Genomic DNA, 20,091 nt, shown 5'->3' with positions numbered 1-20,091 from the left:
TTGGAGAATTGAATAGGAAAAGATTTTTTTAAGTATGTATGAGTTATTCAGTCATTTATTGAGCGACTTCTATACACAACAAGGTTCTGTCCTCTGAGAACGATGGGAGGAATATAGGAAACGAGGCAGTCTCCTCTCTTTTCTCCTAGTTTATTTAAGTGTCAGGGCTCTCACTGGGGAATGACACTCTCAAAGCGAAATTCCCTTTTTAGAAAGCTTAAACCCGACCAATGACTCTCAAGTAGTTTATCAACCACACAGTGCAGAACACGCCCGCACAACGGAGAGGAGAAGGGGCTGCGGGAGAACTTTCCCGGAAAAGGCCGGCTGAGGGTAGCCGTTTCCCGCGGCGGTCTTTAACACCCACCAGATCTGCCTGGGCAGCCAAATCAACCGCGTGCTCCTCCCCGCCCAGCCCCAGCCACGACGTCCCCCGGTGTCTGCCACCCTGCGACTCGAATTTGGCCGAACTGTGCCAAACTCCCGTACAATCTTCCCAGAAAGCGCGAGGGATGCCTTGGGAGCACCCGGGCCGCCCTCGGGAGGCAGGCGCCGGAGCCGTGCCGGGGGCGCAGGGAACGCGCGGCGGCCGCGACCCCGGGGGAGGCTGCGCAGGTGCTCCAGCGCCCGGCGGGGCGGAGAGCCGCGGTCAGAGGACAAAAGGTTGCAGCCGTGCGGGGCGGGAGCGGCGAGAAGCTGCGCTCGGGCTCGGCCTGACGAGTTCCCCTCGAAGTCAGTCTGTCCGCGAAACCGTAAGTGCCCCACGCAGGAAAAGACTAACTTAAGCAAATAAAGGGAAATGAATTTGTAAAAATGTCAAAAAATCTGCCCAAACAGAAAGGCTCCTTCTCATTAGGGGCTACCTTGTTACTGCAGGATAAACTTTGCAGTCCACTCTCCCTAAGTTAAAAAACACGAGTCACTTTGAAACTTTCAGCTAAAGACCCAGTTTCCGAAAGGGCAGCAGCGCTCGGCCTGAAGGGGGGCGCTTTGGCTCGGGTCGGGAAGGTGTCGGCCGGGGCCGTGGGGGCCGGCGCCCCGGGGCGCATCGCTGCTCGGAAGTTCACTGCCGACGCCTTTGCTCCCCAGGAGGGTCATGAGAAGCCAAGGCAAAAGCTCCCGAGGCCGCGCGGCCCTGTTCCGAGGACCCCGCCGGTCTGAGTCACTGGGAGTTTGTCGGGTCAAAGGCGCCTGGAGGAAGAACTGTCTCGGTTAGATTCCCCCGCCGGGCAGTGGCCGGCTGCCGGGACCGGGGCAGGGCGGGGCGCGCGGTGCGGTGCACCGCGAGAGGCCGGGTCGCCGAAGCCGGGGACAGCGGAGCGGCGGCCGAGGGGCTCACGGGGAGGGGGAGGGGGAGGGGAGCGCGTGGCGGGCGGCCAACGCCTGGACGCGCACACTCGGCGCCGGGGGGCGCCCTTCCCCGCTCGTGCGCCTTGGCTCCTGCGCGCCCGGGTTCCGCCCCCCGCCTCCGCCTTCGCCTGCGCCCTCGGAGAGGCACCGCACACGCCACCAGACACTCCGGCCAGTGGGGCGACGCGGAGCGTCCTCCCTCTATCTCCGGGCAGTGAGCGCTCTGCCCGCCCGCGCGTGCGCCCCGGCGGGCGGCTGGACCCCGCGGCGAGAGGGAGAGCGCAGGGAACCCGAGCCGCTCGGAGGCGGGGCCGTCTGCCCGAGCCGCGCGGAGCCTCGGGACAATGGGGCCGCGGCGGCTGCTGCTGGTGGCCGCGGGACTCAGTCTGTGCGGCCCCCTGCTGTCGGCCCGCACCCTAGGCGGCAAGTCCGGTGAGAGCTGCCCCGGTATTCCCTCCCTGCTCGTTGTGGGCCCGGCAGCCAGGGCCCCCCGCGGGAATGGAGCGGGCGGGAGAGGGGACCGAATGGGTACAGGCTGCGCTTTCCCCTCGACGGCGGTGCCCTTGGCCGCACCCTTTGTCTCAGGTTGCTCCGGAAGCCAAGCAGCTATTTGAGCTGAGATCCAGAGTCTCCCCCAGTCAGATCCGGGCGGGGATTATGAGCCATGCTCCTTTGCACTTGGTTTCGGAGGATGCAGCCTTCTGGAGACGTGGTGTTGGATAGGGAGGAGGAAGAGGTGGTCACATTTTCCTGGGGAAGCCTGAGGCCCCTGGCTCCTCGTTGCTTTTGTTGTCACTGTGTGACCTGTTTCTCCCAGGACCGCCCCAAAAAGAACGGGTCTTGGGTTGCTCCACCAGTCTACGTTCTGGCCTTTTCAACATAAAGTGGAGAAGCGCTCCCGCTGAAGTTTTGTTTTGCTGGAATTGTTTCTCTTGCACATATTACGGGCGAGGAAAATGGTGTAGAGAAAAGCTAAGGACCGGGGACTTTTAGTAGAAAATCAGTATCAGCAGCTTCTGACACGGGCCGTGTGTATGGGGAGGTGCTCATGGTGCGGAATGTATGGTGATAACAGGATAGCCACAGGATGGCAGTGGCAGCGGCCTCAGTGATGGTGCTGGTGGCTGGGAGGTTTTGTTACCCAGAACCCAGTCTTCCAAGCGAGCTGAGGAAAGAGAGATCCTCTCCCCAGAACCTGGCTCCCTTTGACACTATGGGAGTTCAGTATCTCTGTTTCTGGCATGCTGCAAGGAGGAGGTTGCTTACCAGAATATAATTCTCGCAATTAGTGTGTATTTTTAAGTATCTGGCTACTTGACCAAATAAATGTATTTTCCAAACTCCCCTCACCCCTAAAAAGCAGGACAGAGAAGTTGTTTTTAACTGGTAAAGACACTAGTTTGAAGCTGAGCGGGGAAACAATGTTTCAGGTTCTTCATAGCGATAGTACTTTATAAGCTTTTAGCCCCCTCCCCCCCCCATTTTTTTTTCATGTACAAACAGATTCTAGCTGGATTTCTTATGGGTGACAGATTGTGTACTTGACATTGTTTTCACACTGGAACCTAGTGTAGGTGCATCAAGAAAAAGGTGGTGGGGTGCCTGGGTGGTTCAGTTGGTTGAGCATCCTACTCTTGGTTTAGACTCAGGTCATGATCCTAGAGTTGTGTGATCGTGCCTCTGATGGGGCTTCTTACCAACAGGATGGAGTCTGCCTAGGATTCTCTCTCTCCTCTCTCTCTTTGTTCCTCCCCTGCTCGAGTTCTCTCTCTCCCAAAATAAACAAATAAACCTTAAAAAAAAAGAAAAAAGAATAAGGGGCACCTGGGTGGCTCAGTTGGTTAAGCGTCCGACTTTGGCTCAAGTCATGATCTCACCGTCTGTGAGTTCAAGTCCCATGTTGGGCTCTGTGCTTTCAGTTCAGAACCTGGAGCTTGCTTTGCATTCTGTGTCTCCTTCTCTCTCTGCCCCTGCCCACTCAGTCTGTCTGTCAAAAAATGAATAAACGTTTAAAAAAAAAATTTTTTTTTTTAAAGAATAAGAGGTGACAAAAATAGTGTTTTCTCTGCTCTGCATCTTTGCTCAGGGTGAGTTTGGACACGGTGCTTTTGGGTAAAATAAAAGCTTCAGATAGAGGCCCAGTTTTGCAGGAGCTAGCCAAGCTGCTGTGGATAACTGGCATTATCTCCTGGGGTGTTTGAGGAAACATGGAGAACTGAGCGTTGTGTGTGGTATTACGTGTGCTGTATTATGTGACTTTGTAATTTTATTTTGGGACAAGTTGTTGAGAATACAAATTGTTGTTTGTGATTTGGATGGTAGTGTTGAGGACAAGTTTATACAAGCGCTGACCCACTGTAGTCACCTTTCCTCTCAGTGGCCTCGGGGGAAGATTCTTGGTCTCTGTTAAGGAGTAAAGTTAAGGCTGCTGTTTGTGCTCTGCTTTCTTCCTTATGAGCTGAGAAGGTGCATGCTAAGATGGGCTAGCCGGTGTGGGCGGATAACTGAACACACACACTGGCTCATTTGTCTACAGTGGATTCTGGAACCACTTGGGGAGGGAAAGAAGAAGGGACGCCGAGGGAGGAAAAGGAGCTCAGGCTAAGTGTCCTATTCCTTGTCAGACCCTGGGTTGGGAGGCATTTGCACTTCAAAGTATCTTAATTTTACCCTGTCAGAACACTTGGTCAAGGCAGATGTTTATCCCGTTACCGTTCTGAAACTAAGGCTCAGAGACAGTATACCGAAATTCCAAATGGGGGAGGGGGCCCTGCATGCAGGAAATAAGTGGGGCCTTGTCTTTAGAGAGTTTAAATCACTAATAAAATCAACTAAAAATAGGTCTGCTTTTTCTTATCACCGTTCACAGGCAGCTCTAAAGAGTATCTGTCATAACCGGTTGTATGCGATCGGAGGAACTGTGAGACCCCAGGCATTGGCAAGCCCTCCAGGCTGGCCCTGCCCACCAGTTTGAGCTTTCCTGAAGCTCTTGGGACTTTTTGTCCCCACTCATGTTGGCATTTCCTGCACTGTCACTATGTGGGTATCTCATCTCTCCAGTTAAGATTATAAACTTCCATTTATCCCCAGGGAGTCTAGAACCAGTGTTCATTCAGCCGACATTTATTGAGAAATTCATGAGTTCATTAACTGGTTTACTTTCCTTTGTCCATGCGATGTAAGTGACATGACTTGCCTTCATTAAAGAGGGCCAACATCCAGGGGGTGACGTTTGTAAATTTTGTGAGGATCTGGAGGGTGAAAGGGTTCGAGAACAGCTGATGGTGACCATGGTAGAGGGTATTGGGTGGAAGATTCTACATGCTGCCCAACTGCCCAGAAGGTCAAGCCCAACTCCTTAGCATAGAGTGAGGTGCCCCTCCCCTTGCAGGATGGGTCCCCAGCCTCTATCCAGCCTCCTCTTTACATAACCTGTTATATTACCTATATTTCCCCCAGCCCCACCCTTCGCTTCCTCCTCCAAGGAGCTCTGCTTTCTCTGGCTTCTATCCCCCTGCCACTCCCTCTGGCCAAAATGCCCTCCCTTACACCCCACGTATTCACATTTAATTAAAAACAGCCACTCTGTATCAAGCACCTACTACAGCAACATCTTGCTTAGGTTCTTTACATACACTTTCTTGTTTATTCCTTATGACAGTCCTTTCAGTAGATGTCATCTCCATTTTACAGGTAGGTAAACAGACCCCAAATGGTTAAGTCACAAGTCTAGCAAAAAATGGATCTGGTATTTGACCACAAGCCTGTCTTTCCTAAGTTCTGGCTTTCTCTGTGCGCCCCCCCCCCCCGCCCCCTCCCCATAGAGAAGAAGCCATCCAGACCCCCTGTAGAGAAGAGTAACTCCTATGTTCTCCAGAAAACCTAAAGCGCAAAGTCTGCACCCCATTGGTCTGTAGCCCAGGCCTAGCACATGGAGGTGTTTAGGGAACATTTATGCTTAGGTTGTGGTATCCTACCATTTACTTTTGCAAACACGTGATAAGACAGGCCATAAATGCATCCCTCCTCATGAATATGCTAATTAATTGGCTGTTACTGAGAGACTGTGATCTTAAGCCTAAATAAAAGGCACAAAACTGGACACTGATTCTACCCTAAGCAGACCAGAAACCTCTGTAAGATTGAAAGCCAAATTTCTTAGGAAAAGCAAGAGTCGCCTTCTACTCTAAAAATCTACCTAAATTAATTTCTTCCTTCTCTCCCTCCCTCTTTCCCTCGTTCACTTTTTTCATCCCCTATGCCTTTGATGTTTATTTTTATAGGACATATAGAGATAATAGGTTCCCCCTAAATTAGTCCACCCTTCCTTTGTGTGAGGGAAAGTTTCTGAGGAGTGGGGGCCCCTTCTCAGGAATATTCTCATGTCCTCTCTGCTGGATGCCTTTGCACCCCTCTCTCCATCTTTCTAATTCAGTATTTCTCAGCCCTTTATGTCTAAGTGGATTGGTGTGCTGTGAACCCTAACTTGCACTTTCTCACCAGCTCTGAATTTGCTCCTTTTCCAAAATGCTTCTGGCCAGCCGTCCTCCCACTGCCCTCTCTGCCCCTTCCCCCTCCCTCACTCGATTCATCTTTGTCCTTGTCACCCTCACACACTGGACCTCAGCTGAGCCTTAAGTGTGTGCAGTTCCACAGAGACAATGGAATCCCCAAGACCCTTGGTTTCTAATCTTCCCCGCTCTCCTCTCTTTAGACACACATTCCTCTTTTCCCTCAGAACTCCATTTTCTTTCTTTCCTGTATATTTTTAAATTGAGGTAAAGTTAACAGAGTGTTAAATTAACCCCTTTAAAATATACAGTTTAGGGGTGCCTGGGTGGCCCAATGGGGTAAGCCCTCCAGTTCTTGATTTCGGCTCAGGTCATGATCCCCCAAGTTGGGCTCTGCACCACAGTAGGGAGCCTCCTTGGAATTCTCTGTCCTTGCTCTGTGCCCCTCCCCCACTCGCATGTGCATGCTGTCTCTCTCTCAAAATAAATAAACATTTTAAAAGATAATAAGGTACATAGTTTAGTGGTATTTAGTACATTTACGATGTTGTATAGCCACCACATCTGTCTAGTTCGAAAATATTTTCATCACCCCAGAACAAGCCCTCTACCCCTTAAACCCCCTTCTCCCCCCAGCCCCTGGCAACCACAGATTTGCTTTTTGTCTTTGTGAGTTTATCTCTTCTCTGCATTTCTTTCTTTCTTTTTTTTTAAGATTTTATTTTCTTTTTTAAATAATCTCTGCACCCTACTGGGGGCTCGATCTCACCACCCTGAGATCGAGTCACATGCTCCACCAACTGAGCCAGCCAGGCAGCCCTCTTCTCTGCACTTTGTATAAATAGCATCATACAGTATGTGGCCTTTAGGTTCTGGAGGCCTCCCCTCTCACTAGTTTTCAGGAGGGTGCAGGCTCCCCTGTGCTGTGCATACTGAGGAAATCATTCAGGAAGAGTCATGAGGAACCACAGCCTTGGTTTATTTTTTACTATGAGGCTGGTATTGGTTTCAGCATTCAGAAATTTGTTTATTTCCCTATTTTGAGGTTTCTCTCATTCTGCCTTTTGTCCTCTCTTGCTTATACCCAGAACTGTCAGAGCAAATAGCTCTCCCCATGGGCCGAGATTGTTTTTTCTGGGTATGAGCGTCATTTCCTCCACCCCAAGGCATCCGATGAAGTTTTGTCACTTCAAGGCCATTACAGGCCTTTATGCATTCTTTATTTACTTTCAAAAGAACCAGCCTTTTGACATAACAGGAATAACCTGTAATTTGCACTTGAAAACAAATTGACTTAATTTTAAGAAAGGACATTATGTAATCTGTATTTCAAGTCCATGATGAATTAGAAGTCAGATATTAGAGTATTGTAGAATAGTGTTTTCCTGTATTTTCTTTTTTTTGCTAACAGTTAAGACTAAGAAATATACTTTATATTGTGACACAGTAGTTGTGTGTGTGTGCAATAAATATGCATGGTCAGTTGTGTATATACATAGACATGAAATAAAAGTTCTACTGAACTGTACTCACCTTTACCGTGTGCTATGAAGTCCAGTATTTTCTACAGTATTCTACTTTTTCAAATGCTTGTTAAGCCTTGTAAATTGATTTCATAACCATTATCAAGTCTCCACCATCATGTAAAGCATAGTGTAGCAGGCTCAGTGAATTGTCCCATGGTTAGCAGAATTGACAACCTTACTTGTTTTGTGAGAAGAGTTTGCTTTCCACGAAGTGCTGTTCATGATAGTTTCTCTCACAGTCTAGAATCCACGTTGTCTGAGTTCAGGTTTACAGACTGCAGTAGGACTTGGGTGGGTTTGGGGACGGAGACAGCTTAGTACCAGGAGGAACTGATTATTAACATCTTTTAGAGTGAATTAGTTTTCATTTTAGCTTGTTTTTATAGAGAGCAGTGTTCCCAGGACCTGGAACTCAGGGCTTCTAACTTTTGTGACTAAACAGGCTGGAGGAATGGGAAAAACCAGGGAATCAGAATTGTTCCCCGAGAGGACCCCCCCGTGTCAAACCCTGGCCTCCAGGAGGCTCCAGCCTAGGACCCCACACGCTTCTCTTCTGTCATCTTTGTGCCTGTTCTAGCCTTGAGCGCCCCCACATTGAAATTTTCTGGTTGCTTTTATCTTGCGTTCCCCTGTAACTCCTCTCCCAGCTTCGTCTTAAGTTTGCTCTCCTGTGCTTCCGGCTGAGTCTCTGCCCCAGGGATGTGGGAGAGAAGGGAAAGCAGCCCCTGATACTGGCAACCTTTTCTAAACCTTGCAGTCAGTGCCTACCTTATTCTACCTTTAATTCTGCTTTTCTCATAGCAGAGAATTTTGTTCATTGCTGCTTTTGCTCCTGCCCTATCTTGAACACTCTTTTAAAGATTAGTTTTTCTGGAATGCCTGGGTGACTCGGTCGGTTGGGCATGCAACTTTGGTTCAGGTCATGATCTTACAGTTTGTGAGTTCGAGCCCCACATCAGGCTCTGTGCTGACAGCTTGGAATCTGGAGCCTGCTTCACATTCTGTGTCTCCCTCTCTCCCTGCCCCTTCTCTGTTCACACTCTGTCTTTCTCTATTTCAAAAGTAAATAAACGTTAAAAAAATTTTTTTTTCAAGAAAAAAAGATTGGTTCTTCTGTTTTGTCCTTGAACATCTCTCTGTACTACAACTGATGTGTCTGTGAGAACTAGGTTGTTAGCATGTGATTGGTGTGTAGCCAAGGTCAGCAGGACTCCTGAATTCCCAAGCAGTGATCAAGAACATCATCAACTTAAGTTACATATTCACCTGGTCATGTACCGTCTGCTCTAGTTACAAGGAAGGGCACATTTATTTGTTTGCTGAAAAGATTAGAGGAAAATAATTATACTGTTTTAGGAGTAGGTCATAAATCTCAAGTCTTATTTTTTTTTTATTAAGTTAATTTGAGAGAGTACAAGTGGGGGAGAAACAGAGAGAGAAAGAGAGATGGAGGGAGGGAGAGAGAGAGAGAGAGAGAATGAGAATCCCAAGGAGGCTCCACACTGTCAGCGAAGAGCGTGATATGGGACTTGAACTCATGAACCGTGAGATCATGACCCGAGCCGAAATCAAGAGCCAGCCACTTAACCACCCTGGCCAGGTCTTTTTTTTTTTAATTTTTTTTTTTTCAACGTTTATTTATTTTTGGGACAGAGAGAGACAGAGCATGAACGGGGGAGGGGCAGAGAGAGAGGGAGACACAGAATCGGAAGCAGGCTCCAGGCTCTGGGCCATCAACCCAGAGCCTGACGCAGGGCTCGAACTCACGGACCGCAAGATTGTGACCTGAGCCGAAGTCGGACGCTCAACCGACTGAGCCACCCAGGCGCCCCTGGCCAGGTCTTTTAAAGAGACAGGGTAATGTGATATGGTTCAAAGGGTATGAGCTTTGGAGCCAGGAAGATCTAGGTTCAAATCCTGGCTCCTCCACTTCCTGTGTGACTTTGGATTAGTTACTTAGTCTATCTGTGCCTCTGTATATTGTCCATACAACAGGGATTATAATACTTATCTTGTAGAAATGTTAGAGTTACATGAGGTAAATTATGAAGTACCTAGCACAGAGTAGGTGTTCAACACATGTTAAGTGTTTTTCATAACAACTCCTCCATATTCCAGAAAAGCCTTTGAGGAGTTGGTATTGCATGAATTCATTAAATGTAAAACAATGTTCATTCACACATTCATGAACTTTTTTCCCTTCAAGACTAAAACAAAAGGAAAACAAGCAAAAACCCTTGTCCTTAGTTTCTAGGAGTAAGTAATTATGCATACAATATTTGTTGTTCCTTTTTTTTTTTTTACCTTTTATTATGAAAACTTGCAAACATACCCAAAAGTGAACAGTATAATTATTCCCCATATTTTGTTTTACCTACACCTCACTTTTCTTCCTCCCCAACTGAACAATATTAAAGCAAATCCCAGACACATACATCATTTCATCCACAAATGCATTGACATATATCCTCAGAGATAAGAACTCTTTTTTTATGTATAACCATAACACCATTACATCGCCTAAAAAAATGAGTATCAATTTTTTGATATCATGCACTATTCAGTCAGCATTCAGATTTTGCTGATTGTCTCATAAATGCCTTTTTACAGTTGTTTTGTTTGAATCAGGGTCAAACAAAGCCAACCGTTGCATTTGGTTGGTATGTCTTAAATCTCTTTTACTCTGTAACTGTTTCCTCTCTCCTCCTTTTTCATGGCTATTTATTTTTCAAAGAAACTGGGTCATTTGTCACGGAGCCTCCCCTGCCTGCTGGATCCGGCCAGCTGTGTCACATAGGGTTGGTTGTTCATCGTGCCAATCTGTCGCCTGCATTTTCTGTCACATGGTAGGTACATCAGCAGGCTTGATCAGATTCGGGTTTGGATTTTTGTAAGACTGAATCGGCAGTGGTACTGTGTACTTCTGATGCATCTCAGGATTGCCTCTCTTTTTGTGATCGTGAGATTACTCAGTAGGAAAAAAAAGAATGAAATCTTAAAAAAAAAAAAAAAAAAAGATTACTCAGCCGATTCAGGCATTTGTTTGCTTGCTTCGGCTGTTATGAAGTTTTCTATCCACCTCTCATCCAGTGGCTTTAGTGACCACTCCTGATTAGACTGAGTCCCTTTTTTCACCAAGAGCTTCCAAACGATGCTTTCCTAAATCTGTTATTGTTTCTGCGTTTGTGAGCTGGAATTATTTTATAAAAAAGAACCTTCTCTCATTGACTGTTTTGTTTCCCTGAAAATACAATTTATATAGAAAAGGCAGGGTAAATGCTTGAATCTTGCTTTTATTTACCAATTTTTGTACAGGGTCCCCTCATTTCCTCCAGAAGTGACCAAAAAGGTTTCATTTTCCTTTGAGGATCATTATGAACTCCTGGACCTTAACATATATGACATATTTCAAATGTTTTAAGTCACTCTTGTCATTCATTATTCTTTTGGTGGTCAGTTGTCACACCTTGGCCAGTGAGAGCCCAGACTCCAGAGTCGAACCTGACCCTAATATTCTTTTTTTTTTTGACCCTAATATTCTTTAAAGAATAGAGATTCAGCTAGTGTATTTCTTACCCCACATCTGGAACTAGCCATTTCTTTCAGAAGCACTGGTTCTTTATATTGGAAAATGGTGTGTATTTGCATTTGAGGCAATGGAGTATTCCAGTAATTTTGCTATTTGTCATTTGATGGAATTAATATGTTTCTGTTAATTTTCCATCAACTTCTTCTCTACTTCTCTTTAGTCTGTAGTGTTGATTCACTTGTGGAGAAGTGCAGGGTACAGCTGTCCTGCTCTGTGTGGGAATGTGGGCAAGGTCCTGAGACTTCTGCTTTGCTAATTGCTACAAAGCAAAAGCCCTGTAGGCCGGAGCTCTGAGTCAGAACCAAGGCTGGTGCTTCAGCGGAGGCTGGCATGGTGTAAATTCCAGGATCCCAAGGGACCTTGGTACCGCATCTAGTCACCACTCTGCTTCCACGCTAGATCTCATCAAAGATGAATGAAGCATGGCCTGACTTTCTCCAGAGTTAGAGAGTCCGTATTTAAGCATTTAGCAGTGTGCTGTATTGAACCACAAAACGACTGTAGGGCCATTTAAGAGAAACCTAAATTGAGTGAAACTTAGCAAGGAGTATGAGAACTGATTTTAGGACTTGAGCTGCTTTTTGTGTGTTTGAAACCATAGCTTAACAACAAAACCACAGATGAATTGAGAGAGTGTTTGGCACACTGACAGGCGCTTTCTCCTTGACCTGTGAGCTGTGCCAGGATGGGAGAAAAAGGGAGATACTCAAACTGAATTTCAGCCTAAGGGGCTTGAGTTAGTTGGATATGTCTATTTATTTGGAATTGGTTTTGTTCTTTCTTTGATGCTGGTATATACTTAAATCAAAATTTTTTTCCTGACATTTTTTAATTCCAGAAAAACCAAAATATCAAACCTATAGTAGCAAGAAAAGGTGACGCCTTAGGTAATGATATTTAATCAGGGGATTATGCATTCCTCCTGGGCTCCAGCCTGTAAAAATGTCATGTCTCAGTGGGTATAATGTTTCCGTTATAAACACCATACTGCCTAAAAAGACCTAGCCAGGGAAGAAATTTTTTTAAAGCAAATATTTAATGCCAGAGTACTAAACATAGAGTAAAACCCAACAACAGTTTTATTTTCAGATGAAGAGATAGTGTCTAAGAGGCTTAGTTATAAGTGCTCAGTAGTTTTCAAATTATGTCATTCCTCTAGGTAATGTCTGAATTTGTACCTGTCTGTGCGGGCCTGTGTGTGTGTACTTTTTCCCTCCATGCATGACAGAAGTCCTTAATCAGGCCAGGTTTCCAAACTGCAGAGTAAAATTGTGTTATCTTTAGGTTCTTCTGGGTCAGCTTTTTTTTTTTTTTAAGTTTATTTATTTTGAGAGAGAGAGAGAGGGAGAGAGAGAGAATATATCCCAAACAGGCTCCACACTGGCAGCACAGAACCTGACATGGGGCTTGAATTCACAAACTATGTGGTTATGACCTGAGCCAAAACCAAGAATCGGAAGCTTAACCAACTGAGCCACCCAGGCACCCCGGGTCAGCATTTTTAAGGACACTTATCTTTGTGGTATTAAAATACCAGAACCCATTCATTCTTTTCCTTCAGTTCTGACTTATTCATTATGACCCCGAGGTAGCCTCACATCCCACAGGGGCTATTCTTAGTGGTCTTAGGCCTCCATGTGACTGGGTCAGTATGCACACAGATTAAGTTAGATGCATCACAAAGGGAAGAAAGTTATACTTCCTGAAAAGGCTGTGAATTTGAAATTTGATTTGCATCTCTGAATGCTGGGGCTATATACTTTACAACCTGTTCATGTTCCTCATCACACTGAAAAATTAAATATTGCTAAACAGTAGGGAAGAGGTGCATAGATTCCATTTTAATTTAAAATAATTGAGAGTAGGGGCATGTGGGTGGCTCATTCACTTAAGCATCCAACTCATGATTTTGGCATAGGTCATGATCTCACAGTTTGTGGGATTGAGCCCCACATTGGGTTCTGTGCTGGCAGTGCAGATCCTGCTTGGGATTCTCTCTCCCTCTCTCTCTGCCCCTCCCCTCCCCATGCGTGCATGTACTCTCTCTCTCTCAAAATAAATAAGTAAACTCTAAAAATAATGAGAGTAAGCAAACAATTGAGTCTAAAAGCAAGCTTCCCTTGAAGTGAAAGGAGGATGATATTAATTTCTTACACTGATTAATTTTTATAGTTTACAAAGTTACCATATGTCCTAATTCACATGGGATGCACCTGGCTCCAGATTTGTAGGCCAGACAGGTATATGAATCCCATTTTTATGATTCTGAGACTGAGTTCGGAAGGTTAAGTGATTCCTGACAGAGCCAATATTAGAAGGCAAATCTGGGAATAAAAGCCAACTTAAGGAGCACCTACCATGTGCAGGATGCTAGAGATTCAGATATTCGTAGGAATGGTTTCTTATCCTTGAGGAATAATCGAGACATACATGTTTCCTCAGAAGCTCATCCCTGGAGACATTTGTCCTTCCTGGTGACAGATCTCCCCTTCATGCCAGGCCACCCCTTCACCCCCAGGGGCCCACTTAGGACCTTGCTGAGGTAGCCTCACCTCAACCTGTCACCTCCAGTCCCTGTTCTCCTCTAGCTGTGCTCCTTGTTTTGGAAATAGATGCCAATTAATGGTATTTTATTTTCTAGTTCTAGAATTTCCATTGGTTGATTTCTTTGCTGATAGTTCCTATTTTTTCATTCATTTCAATGAAATAGTTCCCTTTAGTTCATTGCAACACATCCTTTAAAATCCTTATCTGCTAAGTCCAACATCTGGATCATCATGGGATTGGTTTCCACTGATGATCGTTTTTCTTAAGACTGGGTCACATTTCTCTGATTCTTTTTGTGTCAGATGATTTTGGATTATATCCTGGACATTGCCATTCTACAGACTCAGGATTTTGTTTTATTTCTCTGAAGAATTGTGGTGTTTTTGCTGTAGCAGGCAATACATTTGGTTGGATTCAAACTGCAAACTCTCCATCTTGAGCAAAAACGCCGCTTCAGCTCTTCTGTCTTCAGCAGGGCTGCTTTTTACACTAACATGTACGTGATCCCAGAGTCAGCCACAGGCCAGGGCAAATGCACATTGGAATTTAGGACTCCCCTCTCTGACTTTTTTCCTTTCTAGAATTCTCTCCTCACTTTCGAGTGACTAGAATGGCCCTGAACTCTGTCCTCTGGTTCTTCAGGCCGGAAACTGGGTTTTTTATCTCAGTTTTAGCTATCTTCTGTGCCACTGATTTTGGCCTTCCCTCAAGCTAAACTAGAAAGTCAAGAAAACTAGAAAGTCAAGAAAACGAGAAAGTCACTGGACACCATCCTTTCTTTCAGTATTCATTCCTCCTCTCCCCAGTACTACTTGATGAACCTAAATGCCTTCAGGTCATTGACTGGAGGGAGGCAGAAGGTCAAGAGTTCGTAATTTTTATCTAAGGGATGGTTGGGTCCGGTGGGACACTTCTCTCTTCTGTTACATTATGCCTCTCTCTGTAAGCGTTTGTTTGCGCAAAGGGTCCACCACTGAAAGATGAGAACAAAAGTTTGACAATTCACTGTAGTTATCAATTTGTAGCCAGATTTTAAGTCTCTAACATCACTTCTCAGGGACCTGCATATCCAGCCATTGTTGAGGCCGCTTTCAGTGATGGAGGCTTTGCCCTTCTTCCTCTGTGGTTTCTTTCCCAGTTGTCAGCTTCCCAAGGCCCAACAAAGGCTCTTTGTCCATGTCTCCTGAATGGCAGAATTTTAGCCAAAGCTCTCCAGAAGGAACAGCTGGTGGAGTTCCAGCAGCTCAGTGTGGCCATTCTTTGATGAACACTTTCATTGGGTGCTTTTGGTGGAAGATGATGGTAAAAGGAGGAAGTCTGCAACTGAGCCTTTATTTTGACTTCTGGTTGACACTCAGAAGAGCCTAGTTAGCCTGGCATCAGCGTTGATGCAGGTAGCATTCTGGAACTCAACTGAGGAAGGCCATCAGCCCAGAATATCTGCTCCTCCACAGACCTGCTCAGGAAGGAGAAGGAAGATGACCTAGGTGGTGTGCACCTTGTGGTTATATTAGAAGATGACCCGAAGGGCTGTGGTTTGGGTCCAAATGTGATGAGACATTTGGGACATCCCACTGTGTAAACAAACTGAAGATAGTAGAGGAAAACTCCTGTCACATGGACAATGGCCATGGAAATGGGAGTCCTCAGTCCTACTCTGAGTTTGGCTCTAGCTCCATAACTGAGGAAGTCCCCTCACCTTCCTGCAGATGTTTCCATTGGGAAGGATGGGTTTCAAGGGGTGTCTGCAAACTAAATGGAGAAAATACACACACGAAGGCCTGTGGAGGAAAACGAAGTCATAGAGCCTGGGAGTGATTTGTTTATAGAGGCGGCAGGTAGTGTGGAAAAGAAGTCGCTGCTGTTTTCCTTCACGTCAGGCCCTCATCCTTTCCTGATGCCTTCAGGGTATATCTCCGAAAACATATCATTCCCCTCTGTCCTTATTTTCCCCCCTCTGTCATTCTGAAGAGCAGAGTTTTAAGTGTTTGCTTGTGCCAACAAAAAATGCTGTACAGTATTCTGAGTCAGCTAATTCCCTGATATGATCTGTAACCCATTGTGCATTACTTGCTTTTTACTACCCACTCTCCTAGTAAGAACACAAAAAATAAAAATAAAATGTACTCTCTAGTTTGCCTTTTTAATCTGTTCTCTTTTCTTTTCTTTCTTTCTTTTTTTTTTTTTTTAAGAGTCAAAAGCACCCAATATTACCGTGGACCTCCGGTCATTTTTTTTCAAGAACACCAACGACAGATTTGAACCATTCCCACTGGAAGACAATGAGGAGAAAAACGGAAGTGGGTTCCCTGAAGACAGTTTAAGCTCCATCAACAGAAGCCATCGTCTTCAAATACCGTCCTCTCTGCCCATCTCGAAAGATGCCTCAGGATATCTGACCAGTGCCTGGCTGACGCTTTTTATCCCCTCTGTCTACACTGGTGTGTTCGTCGTAAGCCTTCCTCTGAATGTCATGGCCATCCTCGTGTTCATCCTGAAGATGAAGATCAAGAAGCCTGCTGTGGTGTACATGTTACATCTGGCCACAGCAGACGTGCTGTTTGTGTCAGTACTCCCGTTCAAGATCAGCTACTACTTCTCCGGCACTGATTGGAAATTTGGGTCCGAGATGTGTCGCTTCGTCACCGCAGCATTTTACTGTAACATGTACGCCTCCATCATGCTCATGACAGTCATTAGCATTGACCGGTTTTTGGCTGTGGTGTACCCCATCCAGTCCCTCTCCTGGCGCACTCTGGGAAGGGCCTCCTTCACTTGTTTGGCCATTTGGGCTATGGCCATCGCCGGGGTGGTGCCTCTCCTCCTCAAGGAGCAAACCACCCAGATGCCGGGGCTCAACATAACCACCTGCCATGACGTGCTCAATAAAACCCTGCTCGAAGACTATTATGCCTTTTACTTCTCAGCCTTTTCTGCTGTCTTCTTCTTTGTACCGCTAATCATTTCCACAATCTGTTACGTGTCTATCATTCGATGTCTTAGCTCCTCCGCCGTTGCCAACCGGAGCAAGAAGTCCCGGGCTTTGTTCTTGTCGCTTGCTGTTTTCTGCATCTTCATCATTTGCTTTGGACCCACAAATGTCCTCCTGATTGTGCATTACTCATTCCTTTCTCAAGATTCCATGGCAGAAGCCACCTACTTTGCCTACCTCCTGTGTGTCTGTGTTAGCAGCATAAGCTGTTGCATTGATCCCTTGATTTACTATTATGCTTCCTCTGAGTGCCAGAGGTACCTCTACAGTATCCTATGCTGCAAAGAAAGTTCTGATCCCAGCAGCTATAACAGCAGTGGTCAGTTGATGGCAAGTAAAATGGATACTTGCTCTAGTAACCTCAGTAATAGCATATACAAAAAGCTCTTAACTTAGGAAAAGGGACTGCCAGTGAGTTGAAAAGAAAAGATTAAAAAAGTGAGTAACCTGAGGATTCTATTATTCCTTGCCAAAAAGGTATTTGTGATCAAAAGCAACACATCTATAATTTGCATGCCTCTTTCTTATGAGAGCCATTAATCATATCTATTAGTTATAGGAAAAGATAACAAGAATAGAAAACAGTGTTATTCCAAGAGTATTGCCAGTGCTACAGTAATAACTGAATGTCATTTTTTTATATATTTACGTGACTTACTATGTATATGTGTGTATGTGCATACACACACACACACGTATTTGAATCATTTGGAGCGCAGTATAGAATAGGCACTTTGAAACCCTGTCTTTTTCCCCCCTAGGAAATAAACCCTAGTTTTCTGATTTTATGTGCAAAGTTTAGGTTGGTGGATGAACATCTGAAGATGTTCATCAATAGGGAGGGATTCCGTGGTTTGGACTCATACGGCTTTTGCAAATAAATGTGTTTTGAAATTGTTCGACAGCAATGTTTAAGTTATTAAGGGATAAGACTTAGCACTATCTGTGTGTAGAAAAGGTTCTACTGTTTTTCATTTTAAACGTATCAAAGTTTGAATTCTTTAGATTATGAAAACAGATAGATGTCTCACGCCCTCTGTATGTAAAGCAAGAATGAGCATAGGTCCCACGAGTGACCTTAGGTTGGCTTTCAAAGCAGCCTGCCCCGGATGGAGGACTCCAAGCAATAGATACAAAGGAGGGCCATTTCAGACACGGACTGGTCACACACCCTCCAGCTGAGCCTCCCAGAGATCAGACCCAGGGCCACCACCGTTACTTTCTCCTCCTGCGGTTCCCACAAGGGCTGGCTGTGAACTCTCTTGTCTGTTAGAATTTGGCAAAGTAGGTTTTACTATCCCAGAAGATAATGAACATAAAAGACTTTTCTCTGCCCGTTTTAAGAATAGAGAAGGAGGTCCCATTCACTTCCAGCAATTATCTCACAAGGACCATTCTCAGATGGAAACACTCATGGAGCAAACATGAACACACGTGTGCTCTGGACACAATGATGGGTGCTGGGCATACAGAGTTGACTGCAACTGAGACCTGTCCTCAAAAAGAACGAAGTAGACCAGTACAGGGTGTGGTATGTGTATGATAAGTAAATATGTCCTTATCTAAAGAAGCTTTTTTAGCCCAGTGTAACCATGCAAGTTTCATACCAGCAAGGATCGTCAGTTGAAGAACTTTGAACATTTTGGGCTACTGCTTCCAATGGTTATAACTTCAGATGAAAACATAACACAATACAGGAATTACATTTTTAAAAGACAAGTCTTCCGTTCTACACTGGTTGAACACTATTTATTTACAAATGTTTTCAAAATTAAAAAATTTTTAAAGAATCATTTATGCTAGTTGGATGAGAAATAATAGAAATTAAAACTGACTTTGAAATCTAGGAAAATTATTCTTCTGTTTCCATTTACTTTTTTTTTTAAGAGTTAATAAGATGATTTTAAAAGCATTTTTTAACCCCATGATTCATATCAAGTACAGGAAATCCTCATGGATTTGACAAAATAATTTGAAAATTACTTTGAAATGTGTATTTTTTCCTTATGGAGCAATTTTGGCCTTTTAAACAAAAAAATGTAAAAAAATTTCAAGGCAAATGTTTACCTATTCAAAAGAGCAAACGCTTTCCAAATGCCATAGAATAATTTACATGAAAGAGCATAATGTAAGGATAAGCTAACGTTGATTTTATTTTTTTAGCATGGGTTTTATTAACTTAGTTACTATATTTTATTCAACTCAGTGGAGATTGTTTATTCAGTCTGAAATATTAATATACCTCTGACTTTATATGACTATCATTACTATGTTATCATTGTGTACTTATGTCATTGTTTTTATGTTCTCTGTTTTTAAAAAAAATGTATATAACATTAATAAACATCAAAGTTTGCTTGGTATTTGTTTGGAATAAATTTTGACTGTATCTACCAGGGTCCTGGCAGGAAGGCCAGTCTTAGGGCCTAGCTGAACAGTATTTAATGAAGAGGCGATGTGCATTGATGTGGACAGGGTCAAGGGAACCTACAGGGGATGATGAAGCACCCCAGGGGCTAGCAGTTCGAGGATGCCTTTACACCCCCAGGTCTAAAGGCAGTGGAGGAGGGAATACTCTGACCTTTCCCTCAACCCTCTGACGACTCAATCGTGGTACCTCCTGGTCTTGCTTCTGGTCTTAACCTAAACTCAGAGGTCAAGGGAACCTGGGTGGCCCAGTCCATAAAGGTTTGCTTCTTGGAGCATGGAGAATGGATCTGAAAGAACAAAGGAATTGGAAGATGAACTTTCTGTATCTTTTTTTTTTTTTTTTTAATTCCTTCTTAGGAGAATGGAAGGTTGTACCATTGAGAATATGTTCAGATTCCTGGGTTCTAGGCATCACGAACAGAATCTGCAGTTCTTTCCTAATGAAGACAGAAAGCAATGAAATGTCAGAGCCAGTAGGGTATATCGAAACCCCAAGAAGGATTGCCCTTGAATGACAGTCCTTTGCCATGTAATGCTCCCTGGGGCAGGGGGCAAGGAGGCAGGAGAGAGAATTAAAAGCAAAATATTGCCTCTAGGAGTTGAAAATCAGCAAGAAAAATTCTAGTAACATATTTCTACATTCATTGTCAACAAAAATTGTTTTCAACTGAATAAGAATTCTGTTAACACACAAAATTTTTAAGTTAATATACAGGCTTAAGTTTCTGAGGCCCACATGCTCCACAAATGTTTCAGGATTGGATATGTTGAAGTAGGCCCAGCTCATGGCCACCAGAAATAGGATCCCTACCCTAAACAGAAAGTGACCTTTAAACTCTTCTGTTGTTATTTTTCAAAATAGGTTTGAAGTCAAAGCAACACATTTGAATTCTCTTTTTTAAAAAATTTTTTGAGTTTATTTTGAGAGAGACAGAGTGTGAGTGGGGCAGAGGCAGAGAGGGAGACAGAGAATCCCAAGCAGGGATTGCACTGACAGTGCAGAGCCCCATGTGGAGCTCGAACTCACAAAACCGTGAGAACATGACCTGAACCAAAACCAAGAGTCGGATGCTTAGCTGACTGAGCCACCCAGGCGCCCCTGAATTTTCATAACGGAAAAATGTTTGTTTTTTCCACCTAGTCAAA

At 44.7% G+C, this 20,091-nt stretch overlaps 1 protein-coding gene across 2 annotated transcripts; it reads left to right on the top strand.

The window, feature by feature from the left end:
* The first annotated feature begins 361 nt into the window (after positions 1-361).
* On the top strand, positions 362-18,878 carry F2R (coagulation factor II thrombin receptor). Of its 2 annotated transcripts, none has more exons than XM_060635524.3 (2): positions 362-752; positions 15,716-18,878. In XM_060635524.3, exon 2 carries the CDS (start codon positions 15,997-15,999, stop codon positions 16,909-16,911), a length of 915 nt encoding a protein of 304 aa, XP_060491507.1. In that variant the 5' UTR covers positions 362-752; positions 15,716-15,996; the 3' UTR covers positions 16,912-18,878. The 2 variants fall into 2 exon arrangements, with proteins under 2 accessions (XP_060491507.1, XP_060491504.1); XM_060635521.3 differs by lacking the exon at positions 362-752 and adding an exon at positions 1,403-1,782.
* Positions 18,879-20,091: the final 1,213 nt, after the last annotated feature.

The sequence above is a fragment of the Panthera onca genome, chromosome A1, assembly GCF_046562875.1.
Source record: "Panthera onca isolate mPanOnc1 chromosome A1, mPanOnc1 haplotype 2, whole genome shotgun sequence".
Lineage (NCBI taxonomy): Eukaryota > Metazoa > Chordata > Mammalia > Carnivora > Felidae > Panthera > Panthera onca.
Note: the sequence above shows the minus strand (reverse complement) of the source record. Positions and strands in the feature narration are given on the sequence as shown.

What these genes read in the sequence shown, in the direction of transcription:
- F2R (XM_060635521.3), top strand. Translation starts at nt 1,695, where the DNA reads ATGGGGCCGCGGCGGCTGCTGCTGGTGGCCGCGGGACTCAGTCTGTGC. An exon ending in CACCCTAGGCGGCAAGTCCG is followed by an intron (nt 1,783 to 15,715) that starts GTGAGAGCTGCC and finishes TTTTTTTTTAAG; the next exon opens with AGTCAAAAGCACCCAATATT.